Source organism: Schistocerca gregaria, chromosome 8, assembly GCF_023897955.1.
Source record: "Schistocerca gregaria isolate iqSchGreg1 chromosome 8, iqSchGreg1.2, whole genome shotgun sequence".
NCBI classification, from domain to species: domain Eukaryota; kingdom Metazoa; phylum Arthropoda; class Insecta; order Orthoptera; family Acrididae; genus Schistocerca; species Schistocerca gregaria.
Genome location: NC_064927.1, coordinates 432,148,554 through 432,163,047, shown reverse-complemented (window position 1 = coordinate 432,163,047; position 14,494 = coordinate 432,148,554). Strand labels below are relative to the sequence as shown.

The 14,494-nt window shown below is 40.4% G+C and overlaps 1 protein-coding gene across 1 annotated transcript in view; it reads right to left on the bottom strand.

Annotated features, from left to right (window-relative positions):
- Window positions 1–328: 328 nt before the first annotated feature.
- LOC126285228 (cytochrome P450 6j1-like) overlaps window positions 329–14,494 on the bottom strand; it is a 37,160-nt gene continuing 22,994 nt past the window's right edge. Inside the window, exon 7 of the mRNA XM_049984527.1 lies at window positions 329–442. Coding sequence (XP_049840484.1) covers window positions 329–442 — 114 coding nt within the window. The remainder of the gene's footprint in view (window positions 443–14,494) is intronic.

The following is a 14,494-nucleotide window of genomic DNA, read 5'->3' as shown; positions in this document are numbered from 1 at the left end:
AGGATATTTTTCGATCAGAAGATAGTAGTAGCAAAAACCGGTTACAGTGAAGTGTAATACCCTGTTTCATCAAGATGGACCTGTACATTAAAGGTAGTGCATACTATCCGTAGATGGACCCAAAGAGTTTAAAACAGCCGAACTAAATTCCATGAAAAGTCAAGACTTAATGCATAAAATTCGCGAAATAGCTGAGAAGATGAAATTCGACATTGTATACTTACAGGCACTGAACAGAAAAGGTGAATAATTCTCTGGAATGCCACCAAGAGCTCAGGTAATCGTGTCGCGTGCCTGTACGTTGTTTGAATAATATTTTGATCCCGCATCAGGGGCGAATGTTTACAGCACAGAGTGGAGGACCCGGAGGTCCCGCCTGCGCCGGCAGCTGCTGCGTTCCCCCACCTCCTACCTGCCCGGCACTGTGCGCCAGCAGCTGCAGCTGAATCAAGAGGCCAAATCTGCGCTGCACCTCCATTACCCCTCCGCCACACCTCGAGTACAATCTCAGTGTACTAAGTACTGCATAGCTGATCCATCACGGTAGTATTTGCTGTAACGTTATAGTAACAACAACGTATTTTTTTGGGTGCAATGTGGAGTAACTTGGACATACTTTATGGGTGACTGGAGTCACGCATTTTCATGTTAGTTGTATGTTGCTGTATCTTAGCCGGGGACCTAGAAGCGACGGCGAGGCTCCGTCCCCGCTGCAGCGGCAGTGATCAACAACTCTCCGACGACTACCGCAGTGCACTTCACCCCTCCACCTCCCAACAAAGAACCCAGGGTTATTGTGCGGTTCGGCTCCCGGTGGGCCCCACCTTCCACCCCAGGGAACGTCTCACACCAGACGAGTATAGCCCCAATGTTTGCGTGGTAGAGTAATGGTGGTGTACGCGTACGTACAGAACTTGTTTGTGCAGCAATTCCGCTCACGCGGAATAACAGGAACCATCCCGCATTCGCCGAGGCCGATGGAAAACTGCCTAAAAACCAACCACAGACTGGCCGGCTCACCGGACCTCGACACAAGTCCGCCAGGCGGATTCGTACCGGGTACCAGGCGCTCTTTCGTACTCCGAAAAGCCGTGCGTTTCTTTTATTTTTTTTATTTTTTTTATGGCAGACGCTTTGTCCGACATTTTTTTCATGGTTGGGGAAGGGTAAATAAACATTTGCTCCAATTTGTAAAGAGAATAGAGTGAACAAAATATATATCATTTCCAGGCTGGCGTTGCGTAATATAAGAAATGAAATGTCTTCTTGAGGTTTTTTTCTTTTTTTTGCCAAGTAGTAAATAGAAAATATTATGCTACACCAAGGACTATAACTTAATTGGTGAAGGAAAGCTGCTCCGCTGCTCTGCGAGAGAACGAAAATGTTAAAACAAAAATGGGAAAGAAAAAATGCCTTCTGCATTGGTAAGCGTCTGGATATTACCTTAAAATTCCGATAAGAACCAAAGTCCCAGGAAGCAATTAGGATTCAAACATACAGATTACTGGCAACCTCTGCTATCCTAAATATTGGATTTGAAGTATTTAACCGTTATTTATGATTTTCAGCGTATATCAAATGGCCTCCTGTAGTCATAATGTTGGCTCATTTTAAGGTGTTCTGTGTCTATGTAACAATAATAGTGTAGGAAAGTAGCATGCCTATTCTCCATAATAAACGATGCTGTGTGGCCCATGATCCACGTCGCATCGTTGTATTTTGCTCGTGAATATCTCAGTTTTTGTGTCTGAATGATCTCTAAAAGGTCTACATCATTAGGCGTCGAACGGTCTATCACCGACAATCGTTGACGAAGAAATGTTGTAATTTCTGCATAATAAACGCTGCTGTGTGGCCCATGATCCACGTCGCATCGTTGTATTTTGCTCGTGAATATCTCAGTTTTTGTGTCTGAATGATCTCTAAAAGGTCTACATCATTAGGCGTCGAACGGTCTATCACCGACAATCGTTGACGAAGAAATGTTGTAATTTCTTCATGTCCGCACGTGATCCTATGAATAAGCGTATCGACTCTTCCTCATGCGTCACAGTTGGGCGTTGGATGAAGGCCTATCTTATGCAGCTTTTCTTTCGTTGCTGCTATATCGTTTCATTAGACCGCTCGGCTAACCATGATGTTAGTTGCAGGAACATTATATTAGCGTAGCAAGACCGGAGTCTTTATTGCGGTGAAGTGATAAATTTTATAACCAAGTTCTTTTTAAAGGAAATCGGTAAACACCATTGGAACACGTTATCATGTCAGATATAGAATACACATAATGTTAGTGGAAATGCTGTTTGAATGGGCTACACGTTAAGAATGCCGACTGCGAAGACTCTAATGAGCAGTGGGGGCGATGATGATGGTGGGGGAACTACCAATAGCAGAACAGTGCGGGCAGCGTGCTGGGGAAGACGTCATTCTTTTAGTTATAAATTACCATGACTAAAAATGCAGTTATCACTTAACGCTAAAAGCATTAAACACCTCCGTAAAAATGGAGCCATGTTCCCCACTAGCTAGGCGTCCTGCCCGTAAATTATGGCAGTTGTCATGACAGTTATTGACCACTAATTAATGACCATTAATCATTGATTAAATAAACCAAACATCAGACCAGGTGAACAGTTTCTTTCAATAAGGATCATTACATTAGGCCAGCGCAACTGGGTGGTGAGTTTACTTACTGAGAACAATGCCCCATCGAGGTACTACTAACATATGTAAGTAGGATGGTTAGGTTTTTTTATTGGTAACGCCGCCGCCACGTAGCGCTCTGTATGAAAATCACTGGCTGTGCCCTGTGCAGTCTGTGGATGGTTTGCATTGTTGTCTGCCATTGTAGTGTTGGGCAGCCGCAGATGGATGCTAACAGCGCGTAGCGTTGAGCAGTTTGAGGTGAGCCGCCAGCAGTGGTGGACGTGGGGAGAGAGCTGGCGGAGTTTTGAAATTTGTAAGAATTGATGTCATGAACTCATATATATATTATGGCTATTAAGGTAAATACATTGTTTATTCTCTATTAAAATCTTCCATTTGTTAACTATACCTGTCAGTATTTAGTGCCTTCCGTAGTTTGAATCTTTTATTTAGCTGGCAGTAGTGGTGCTCGCTGCATTGCAGTAGTTCGAGTAACCAAGATTTTTGTGAGGTAAGTGATATAAGACATAATTAACTTGGCTATTAAAAATATAAGTTCTGCTGCAGACAAAAGGAGAAAATTACACAGTATAGGTAATGCAAAGAAATTATAAATTCGTCAGAAAGTTCTCATTAAAGCTCATTCATTGTCATATAAGAAGAAACACTTGAGTCACAAATTCTTTCTATTTCACAATGGACCTTACAGAATCCGACGTATACCAAATGATAATTGCGTTGAAGTTGAAACTCTGCGTACTAGGAAGAGTAAAGGTTTACACCACATTTCACATGTAAAACCGTTTATTGAAAGACAATCTGCTTTTTAACTTTGTCTTTGCAATAAAATTTTCGCTTCACGCTACTAGTACGCTTTTTCACACTTAGAAACTGTTAACATGCAACCATGTTTGAAGTTAAATATCCAGTCAAGAACCAAGAGAGCTTATTTAAACAGAAATTACGAAAGCATTGTTATAGTGAACAGATGTCACAGTGTTATTGTGTGTGTACATTCTTGCTTGTTAGTTGCACGATTACGTAACGACTATAAAGCTGACATAGAACATTTACCAGTACTGCTAATGAGATTTTAATGCAACATTTTGGTTTACTTGAAAATAAATTCTGGATTTAAAGTACTTTCTGTGAGATACCAGATGACTCAATGGTTAGTTTATGTGACAGCTACACGATTTTATCACGACGCTACTAATGAGTGACTTTTGCACTGTATCTGTTTTATATCTGAACAGTTTTTCTATATTATTCTGGAAAGTAAAACATGTTTTAGTAGTAACGTTTGTGGTATAGCTACAATGAGACAGCCTTTTCTGTAGCACAACAATACGTTACAGTACAGTACTTACTTCATCACGGCAATAAGCGTAGTAACTACGATATCTATACGCAAAGCATTTCGTTTTTGTTTACAATGAGGTAAGTACATTGACTTCTGAAGAACTTAGCTTTCGGAGGACGATAACTACGACACTTCCACAGGGATTATCTTACAACAAGACGCACAGTTTAGTGCTACCGTACACGTATTTGAGTGATTAATTTTGTACTTAAACATTTATTTTTAAAGATATTTGAAGTATAATGATACAAAGGTTTTCCATGGTACATTTCACTCCATTGCTGTAATCTGTAACACCTGAGGATATAATTACATTAAGATGACCTCAGACTTATGAAATTGTATTTTGTCTGTACTTTGTGAACTGTTCATATTTTTTCCGAACCAGTGTGATACTATGAGAGCTTTGAATGATGTATTTGGTATGGGATCACGATTTTAAAGTACGTTTGAGGTAGACGACACTTTTGACAAGAGCAGAGAATTTTTTTTAGGTTTTGAAATTATTGGAGGAAGCTACGACGATTTTGAGATTTGGCTGAGGTTTTATGATGTTATAATGACGATGTGTATTACGCTGTTGTGGTATGTTTATGGTCAATAAGGTGATGATATATGAGGAATTTAATTATGCTATGTATTTATTATGATAAAATATTGAAGAAGTATCTACGAATATGTATATGTGTAATAAAGCAACGAATAATGAGTAGTGGTTAGAGACTCTGGTTTGTGAAAAAGGCTGTTGTAAACCTAGAATCGTACTTTAAGAGCTATGAAATGTATGTAAATGCATGAATGTATTACAATGCAGACGAAAATTTTTTGGACACTGTTATATCAATAGGATTTTGTTTCTACAGATGTGTAACGCAAATTCTTGACCTGTGAAATTTTTTATATGAGACTGCCACTGTAGCGGAAACTGGTGTCGTAAATATTTCGGTAAGACAGTTAAGTGACCACCTGCACGTAATACGTCGTGGGCACCCAGCTACGCGACAGCCACCTGACAAAAGAAAGCCATTAGGTGAAAAAAAAGAGGCCATTATCCTCGCTATTGACAGTCCTTTGTAGAAAGCATCGCAAATACGACACGCTCATTACTTGGAAAGATACTTACATCTGCACACTTGATTATGACAAGCGTCTTTCTACGAGAGTTGAGAGAATTTCTACTAACTTATGAAATGTCACATGACTATTGAATGATATTTTTGTGCTTTGCTTTTCATGGTTGCTTATTTCATTTAATATCTGTTTTCCAGCCATGTTGCATCACTGATTTTATAAAATAACATTAAATGCATTTGCTAATGTGAACACTTTCTGCCAACAGATCTATTAAATAATAAATTTATGATCCATATTCTTCGAAAAAGGAGCACTTTGAATAGAAAGAACAATAAGAAGGGATTAATAACAGTAACTGAATACATAATTTTCTTTTCAAGTACATGGTAATATTTTTTTACAATACGTTTTTGTGGTGTACCATTTTAATGACGTAGACATTAAGATGTGAATAGACGTTGTCCTTATCTGCATTGTTGTCTTTACTATAATATTTTTTCTGCTTGAGCTTTGTCATGTTTAGGTATAAGTTATAGCATTTGCTGCTGCTGTTTGCCATGCGTAGTGCTACTGAATGTCACTTTGTATTACTAGGTTAAGCCAATTTTATTACTGATTTTTTTTTCTGTTGCTGCACATTGGCTCATATTAGTTGTGATGTTGCTTTGCTTGGTAATTTAGATTTACTGTAGCTTACTTTGCCAATTTCCTTTTCTTTGGTCATTGCTGTTTGTGTTAATTGTTTTGCACTGCTGCATTACCTCGTCCCTTAGTTTAGCATCTGCGCTCAGTAGATTTAAGTTAGCTTAAGAGGGGGTAGACTATATAAGAGAATGAGTTGCGATGAATTGGAAGGAATGCATTGAGAATCTATAAGAAAATGGTTTGGCCAAAAAGAAGTATTTCGAAATAGGATATGAACAAAGCAGTAGGGTTTAGAGACAGCATGTTTAGGTAGGATTTTCTTGGAAATAAATGATGAGGTAAGATAATGGAAAATAAATAATGAGGTAATAAATATGTGAACATATAACTACAAAAAGCATGCTTGGATAGGATTTCTTTTGGTGGAAACAAATTTTGAAATAATGGTGACGATCTATGGAATGAATTTTTGGGTTTGACTGCAGTACCAAATCTTACACTGAAAACAAACCCTGTCCTTTCCTTTTGTGTAATCCCACTATGCGTCTGTGTACCCTTGCGTATTTGTTTTCTTCATGTCTCTGTGTACTTTTTCTCTTCTGATACTAGGCTACATTCACTATGATGAGGAATACTGTTATCCTCAAATACAATTTGTATTAATAATATGTTATTTACTTTGTAAAGATGTTTAGCCATTATTAGTTCTGTTTTGTTTTAATGCTCATGTGTGAAATTGATGTTTCTAAAGTTATTCTGATCTTTTATGTATTTACTTATGTCGTAATTCCTGTAACACTGATGTATATGTTTATTTCTATTCTTTCGTAAAGCCCCTATTACTACAAATGTTGTCTGTATTTTATGTTCTTTAATGATGTATTTTGTACCTTTGTTATTGTTTTCTTATGTTATATAATTGTAATTGACACCAGTTCATCAAATTAAGTAACTTGTAAGTTACATTTCACTGTACACGTTTCTGTTGGCCATAGTATATGGATAATATGTGAGAAGTAGGGACTGATGGTGTTTGCACGTGTGTTAATAATTCAGCAAGAGACTGGTTAACAGCATTGCTGGTTCTAAGGACAATTAAAAAAAAACCTTGTGAGTGCACAAGTGACGATGGTGATTGTGCACCTGCACAGTCGCAATAGATGGCTGCTTGCCATCTCTGCAAGGACTATAATGGGTCTGCATCTTTGATGGCCCACCAATACCATTATTTCTACATGGACTCCAGTGGGTCTGTACCACTGGTGGCCCACCAATACTATACTCTCTACCAGGACTACAGTGGGTCTGCTCTGTGATGACCTATCTACCAATAGTTTTCAACTTCGACTGACTCTACTGTTCGTTTGCTCTGTTGTGGCCCATTACCTGTCTGCATATCAAGAGTCAGCACTGTCTTTCCGTTGGAAGGACAACACTACTTCTTCAAGACTGCATGGAAATCCACTACTTCCTTGTGCATTTTCTTTTACTACTCAGACTTTGAGACTTTGAGAAAAAATTTTACTTTGATAAATGATCAGGACTGTCTTTATGGACTGTGAGAAAATTTTAGCTTTTGGCCAACATTGTATCGATAAGTGTGTGCATTTCATTTCTTTGTTACTGTATTTATGAAAAAAATTTCAAATCTGTATTGGCCAGTGCCCAAAACAATATGTAAAATTTTTTGTGTGGAGCATGGGGGCTATGTAAGTAGGCTGTTTAGGTTTTTTTATTGGTAACGCCGCCGCCACGTAGCGCTCTGTATGAAAATCACTGGCTGTGCCATGTGCAGTCTGTAGATGGTTTGCATTGTTGTCTGCCATTGTAGTGTTGGGCAGCGGCAGCTGGATGCTAACAGCGCGTAGTGTTGCGCAGTTGGAGGTGAGCCGCCAGCAGTGGTGGACGTGGGGAGAGAGATGGCGGAGTTTAGAAATTTGTAAGAATTGATGTCATGAACTGATACATATATATTATGACTATTAAGGTAAATACATTGTTTGTTCTCTATTAAAATCTTTTATTTGCTAACTATACCTATCGGTAGTTAGTGTGTTCCGTAGTTTGAATCTTTTATTTAGCTGGCAGTAGTGGTGCTCGCTGTATTGCAGTAGTTCGAGTAACCAAGATTTTTGTGAGGTAAGTGATATGTGAAACGTATAGTCAGGGCCATTCTTTTGTAGGGATTTTTGAAAGTCAGATTGGGTTGCGCAAAAAAATATTGTGTGTCAGTTTAAGCACAACCGTGTACAATTTTTCTAAGGAGACATTTCACATACTCTACTTCTTACCTACGTGTTTCATATCGACTCCACTTTCTTCTTCTGTCACGTTATCAGACAAGTCCTTCCCCTCATAAAGGCCTACAAACAGACTCTTCCCACTCTTCCAGTTTCTCCTTGTTTGCTTATTCTTAATTTCAGCAAAGATTGTTGTTACGTTTATATATATTGACTTAGTCTGCCTAACAATAGTTCCCTTTTTCGACTTCTTCTCATCATTTCTGCACCCATTTTGCCTATACTGTCTTAAATTTTTAATTATTTCATCGCGAATGGATTTTTGTCGCTATGCTCCTCTCTTCCGTGAACATTCTTGCTTCCTTCTTTCTTTGATCAACTGAAGTACTTCTTCTGTTACCCAAACCTTCTTCACACTTATCTTTTTGAATCTATGTTTCTGTGTCTAACAGCCGTCACTTTACTCTTTAGAGATGTCAGCTACTCTTCATCTGAACCGATCACCCTATTATTCCTTATCGTAGTATCCACATAATTAGCGAATTCCAAACGCATCTCATCATTCCTCAGTACTTTAGTACATCACTTCGTTCTGCACTGATTCTTCTGGACGATTCTCTTAAGCTTCGGTCTATTTTTCTTCATTATTAAGTTGGGACCTGAGTATTTGCACCTATTTATGCCTTACTCTCCAATATCTGATCTCGGAATCACTGTCTGACCATGATGAAATCCAACTGGAATCTTCTCGCTTCTCTAGGTCTGAGAGAAGTATCTTGTTATCTGGAACAGAGAATCTGATATTACCAAGTGAAAAATATCGCAGAACTCAGTTAGCCTTTCCCCTCTTTCAGTTCTGCTGTCAAGCCCATATTAACGAATAAATATGTTTCAACTGTAAAATCTCTTTAATCTTAGACACTGCCAGATTCGCAGCACTTCCAGTTGCATCTTCAAGTGTAAACTGGAGTCAAGTCGTGTTATTCATAACATATTGTGGAAAAATGAGATTTTATTAGTCTGTCCCATCGAAGAGCTGAGGAAAATTAGTTGCATGGGACTGGCTATGAACGCAGAGATTTTCACACAGATGTTGCGTGTAGAATGACTTATTCCAATTAACATCTCGATAAGCAGCCGTAAGTGCTATGTAATGAGTAGTACCTAATAATAAGTGTTTTACAGCTGAAGTGGTTTTATTTTCAGCGTGATATATCGTGGCTATTGCTGCCCAGACTATAAGGTCCATTTTCTCTCGTAACCCTTTCTTCTGATCTTTGAGCTCCAAACACGGTGCAGTAACGAATTATTACTATATCTTGATCTCCCTGAACTGTCCGCTCAGTATCGTCACATGTTTCCTCTACCGCTTCATCTTCTGCTTGCAACGATAGCACGTGAACCGGAGCTAATGTTGTCGGTCGTGGTATGCTGTCTAATATTGTGATAGAAAACCTATCACAGTAACCCCATTTGTGCCCTACTTTCCTACTGATAACGATTTTTAATCCTTTCATACTCTTTCATGCTGCAGTTGATGCTACTCTGCGTTCGTCATTCCTTATCTTCTTTCCGTTATACTTCCCCCCCCCCCCCCCCCCCCTTACTATACCTAGACTCACTCTTTGCATTTCCCTTTTAAGATATTCTAGATTTTCTACTACGTTCAGACGTCTGACATTCCAAGCTCGGACTTATAGATTATTATCCCATCGCTGATTGTTCCATCTTTGATGTAACAGAGGTTGATAGTCCCCTACGAGTGATCCAAAGTGAGACTATAATTCAGAATCGTTTGCAATTAAGAGATTATAATGACACTTTTTAATTACACACCACATGTCCTCTGGATATACATTATGTGTCTACAGTGCTACGTTTTCCATTGTCTTCTGAACCCTCATGTCGTTTATTATTTCTGTTGCTTCCTCCTATTGGAAGTAGTTTCCCACCCCAAGACAGAGAGAATGCCCTGAACGTCTGTCTGCTCCTCTGCCTTCTTTGAGAAGACCATCAACTTGGGCGACATCTTGTGCTGAAAGTCTTTGGCTGCTATTGCTTATTATCTTTATCTATGATTTAAGGTGTGGCTGCATTAGAAATGGGGAACCGCGACATTTTGGTTACTAGCTAGAAGATGGCTAACCGTTCTGGCTAGCCACATTTCGTCAATGTAAGTGGAAATGGAATGGATTAGTACGTTAATAACTATTAAATGCGCTAGTTGCACTTAGAATGTCAAGGAGGAAAACGACAGTGATTTCAGTGCCATTACTAACTCTCTGCGCTTTTGTATTGTGGAGAGGTATGATTTATGATATATAATGATGTGTAGAGACAGACAAGGTGCTTTCAGGGGCGAGTGAGCTCTAGTGAGGGTGGGGGTTGCAATGTGGGTCGTTCCCTTAGGAGAGGGGCGGGCAGGAATCCTGCACGTGTGCGATGCACTTGCACGTGTGCAGTTAACAGGTGTTCTGCGTGCACACAGGGGCAAGCTGGCCACCCGCTTCTCTCCACTCCCCAGCCTACCGTCTCTCCGCTTCTTCCTCTGTAATGCGTTTTGTTTCCTGGCCTGTTTTACTGAAATAAGGAATAAGGTTAGTAGGAGTGCTTGAAAGAAATCGATGGTTTTGAAATTTGTCCACTGATCCTCAACACTATCTGTACTTGAGACAAAACTTTTGTGTTGAGCTGTCAGGTACTCTGAAATCTGCTTTTTGTCACTTTTGCTAAACAGAAAAATCTCCCTACCTTTTTTAATATTTCTATTTACGCCTGAAATCACCGATGCCGTGACAGCTTTATGTTCTCTGATTCCCTGTTCTGCGTTAACTGTTTCAAATAGTTCGGGTGCGTTTGTCACCATAAGGTGTAATATGTCATCTCGTCAATTACATATGTTGGAAATTGGGGTTTCTTTTGTGCCACAATTTCAAGCAGTTCCGCCTTCCTTAAATCTTCTCTGAAATCTACTTTTCGCCGTTTCAACCACTGAATGATATCGTCGTTTTTTGTTGCCAAGGTTGGTGCCTTATCGTGAACAACGGAATGATAAGGCGCATTGTCCATAACAATCACTGATGAACTTGTCAGATTCGTCATAAGCGATGTCTCGAACCATTCTTGAAATACTACACTGTTCATTTCTTCGTGGTAATCTCCCGTCTTTTTTGACCGAAACATTTTCAAGCAGTTTGGCACAAAACCTTTCGATGTTCCTGCATGTAAGACAATAATACGCCCCCCTTTGCCAACAGGCACTGCCATTGTCCCCTCGGGCGTTCCATCATTCCAGCCTCTACGCAAAGAATGGCTGGCATTGACCCAAGTTTCATCTAACCGCACTATACTTTCGAATTCCACACCCATGATCCTGCGCAGAAATCTGCACCGACATGCAACTACATCTGTCCTTTCCATTAATATTTTTCGTCCGTTAAACAGTGAATAGGTGAAGCCTATGTCTTTCAACACTGTACGCAATGAAAATTTGCTCCCTTTAAAAATATCGTCTTTCTGAAGCGACACCAGAAATTTAGGTAGAGTGGGATGTTCCCTTCTCTTATAATAGCTGTATATATGACGACGAATAGCGTCTTTCTGAAAATCGTCCAAAGCTGTCACCTGCTTATTTCTCGGTCGCTTGTTTCCTGGTGTGTGCAGCTTTGTTGAGCCACTCTCGTCACAATCTACACTATACTGTTCTTTCCCTACCTTTACAACAGTGTTCTTACTTATTTTCAATGCTGCTGCAGTTCTCTTCACAACCTGAACAACAGGAATTAAGGGCCCACCTTTGTCCTTTTCTTTCTCAAAGTAATCCCTCACAGAGCACACGAATTCACGGGCCTGGGTGTCTAGCACACTTTTCTTCCTCCGTTTCACTTCTTGTATTGGGCTGGTACTACCCGCCGCACTAGACATTAGTTACAACGAAACATAAACAAAGAAACACTAAAAACAACAAAAACGAAATAAACTGCGAATTCAACTTCAGACAAACGACGAACGACAGCACCGCCTGCACGCGAGACACTGGTAAGTTTCATAAGCGCGCGCGACCGGGTTTCTGAGCGGCAACGTGGCCCTTGCTACCCGCTCAAAGTCAGGCCGTCATTGGCTGCCTGCCTGCGGTCGCTAGGCAACGGAAAGACGCTACCGAGCTGTCAATACCAAAGACTCGTCTCCCAGGCTATAAAAAAAATTCACTGGATTCTTTGTACCTGCCACCCGCCATGAACTTTTGAGTCTCTCAGTCTATATCCGGCAGATTAAAATCTCCACCCAGAACTATTACATGGTGGGGAAATCTACTCGAAATAATTTCCAAATTATCCTTCAGGTGCTCAGCCACAACAGCTGTTGAGCCAGGGGGCCTATAGAGACATTCAATTACCATGTCTGAGCCTGCTTTAACCCAGATTATTTCACATTTCGGATCTAAGTCAATTTCCTTCGATACTACTGAACTTCTTATCGCTATAAACACGCCTCCCCCTTCACTCTCCAGCCTGTCTCTGCGGTGTACATTCCAATCTGAGAATAGAATTTCATTACTGTTTACATCTAGTTTCAGCCAACTGGCCTTCTTCCCCAACCTTTCCTCTATTTCCCTAAGGGGCTCCATTACCCGCCTAACGCTGGAGCTCCCAATCACTGATAAACCCCTCCCCTCGTGTGCCTGCTCGGACCTTGCTGAAGGAGCTGCCACATGTCCACTCACAGGCAGAGCGGGCGATGCCACACGGCCAGCCTCCACATTGACCCTCCACCGATCTATGCACTCACGTGACGCTCTTCCACGTTGGTTTATTTTAGATACTTGATAATTAGTCAAGGCTGAAATTAGCGAGAAGCAAGATTTAAATAAAGCACAATACAACCTACAACAGAAAATGTATTCTTTTATTGATACTGGTGACTGGCTGGAAACTTTAGGTACGCGAAAGACAGCCGCCGATGGGTGGGAAGTACACATATTCATGCTTGAATATCGACGTGCAGAGATTCGAGCGTTAACATTCTGAGTGGAAAATCGGAAATTAGATTCGGAGACGGTTTGAGTCAGAGGTGTACACACCCGATCAGCAGAGACGGATGGCCCCCATCATTTAAACCACTACACTTCGACCAGCCGTACTTAGCGATCAGAACACATCGCAACAATAGTATAACAGGGATGAATAGATACAGTAACTTATGAAGTGACCAAAACTCTATCAGTCGTTCTGTCCCAGTAACACGTTTGTTTTCCCTTGTTGTCATCGCCACTTCTTGCATTCGCTGCGTGCTTGTCATGTAACTTCGCGATTAAACAGCAGTGCTAGTGAACTGTCGCAAACAAAATGCTACTCCAAACCGTCTCAGAACGTTGCCTACAATTAGTTACTTTCATGAAAGTGACCAGCACCCTACTGATTGAAACGAAACTACTAGTACTGAAAGTTTGTTCCCTCCAAGAATAAATAATTATAGATTTTGTTTATTTATTTAATTGAACTCATTCGATTAGGCCCCTCAGGCGCGATGTTACAACGGAACGGGCAACTTGGGAATAAATTACATGAATCCCATGCCGATAGGAACAAGCACTACTCAGTTGAGACATAATCAGAATAACGGTGCTCAGGGCCACATTAGTTACGTTTTATTAAATTCCACTGCATGACACAATTAATCAGCACTCGCTGTTGTTTCCGTAGCTGTATCAGTCACATTAGTCAGGTGAAAAACCAGACGACGTGCTAGACCATGTGGCTCTATCTGCATCTACATAATTAGTCTACAAATCACAAATGTCTTGGAGAGGGTTCATCGAAATCCATTCAAGCCATTTCTCTACCAGTCAACTGTAGAACAGCGCTGAGGGAAAATGAACATGTAAATCTACATGTGCCAGCTTTGATTTTTCTTATTTTATGATAGTGATCATTCTTTCGTTACTAGGTGGGCGCCAACAAACCTATTTCACGCTCTGAGGAGGTAGTTGGCGATTGAAAGTTGATGATAAGGTTCTGCCACGACGAAAAACGCCTTCGCTTTAGTGACTACCGCACCTTTTTCATACCTCACATCTGTGGCACACTCTCTCTTCTATTTCGCTGTAGTACAAAACCTCCGTCAATGCCAGCTGATGCGGATCCCAAACAACGTAGCTGCACTCCAGCAGAAGGCGTATAAGTGCACTGTAAGAAGTGTCTTTAGTGGACCTGCTGCATTTTCTAAGTGTTCTGTCAAAAAAATCGAAGTCTTCGCTTTGCTTTCCTCACAGTATTATCTATGTGACCAATCGAGTTTAAGCTATTTGTGATAGTAATCCGTCAGTATTTACTTGAATTTACAGCCTACAGATTTGTGTGTTTTACCCAGAAGCCAAAATTTAGTGGACTCCTTTTCATACTCATGTGGATGACCTCACACTTTCCATTATTTAGAGTCAACTGCCACTTTTCACACATTCCTTAAACGAATACGGATCCTGTACGACTCCCGCAAACTGGATCCCCTCCATCCTTTGGTTTCCCCC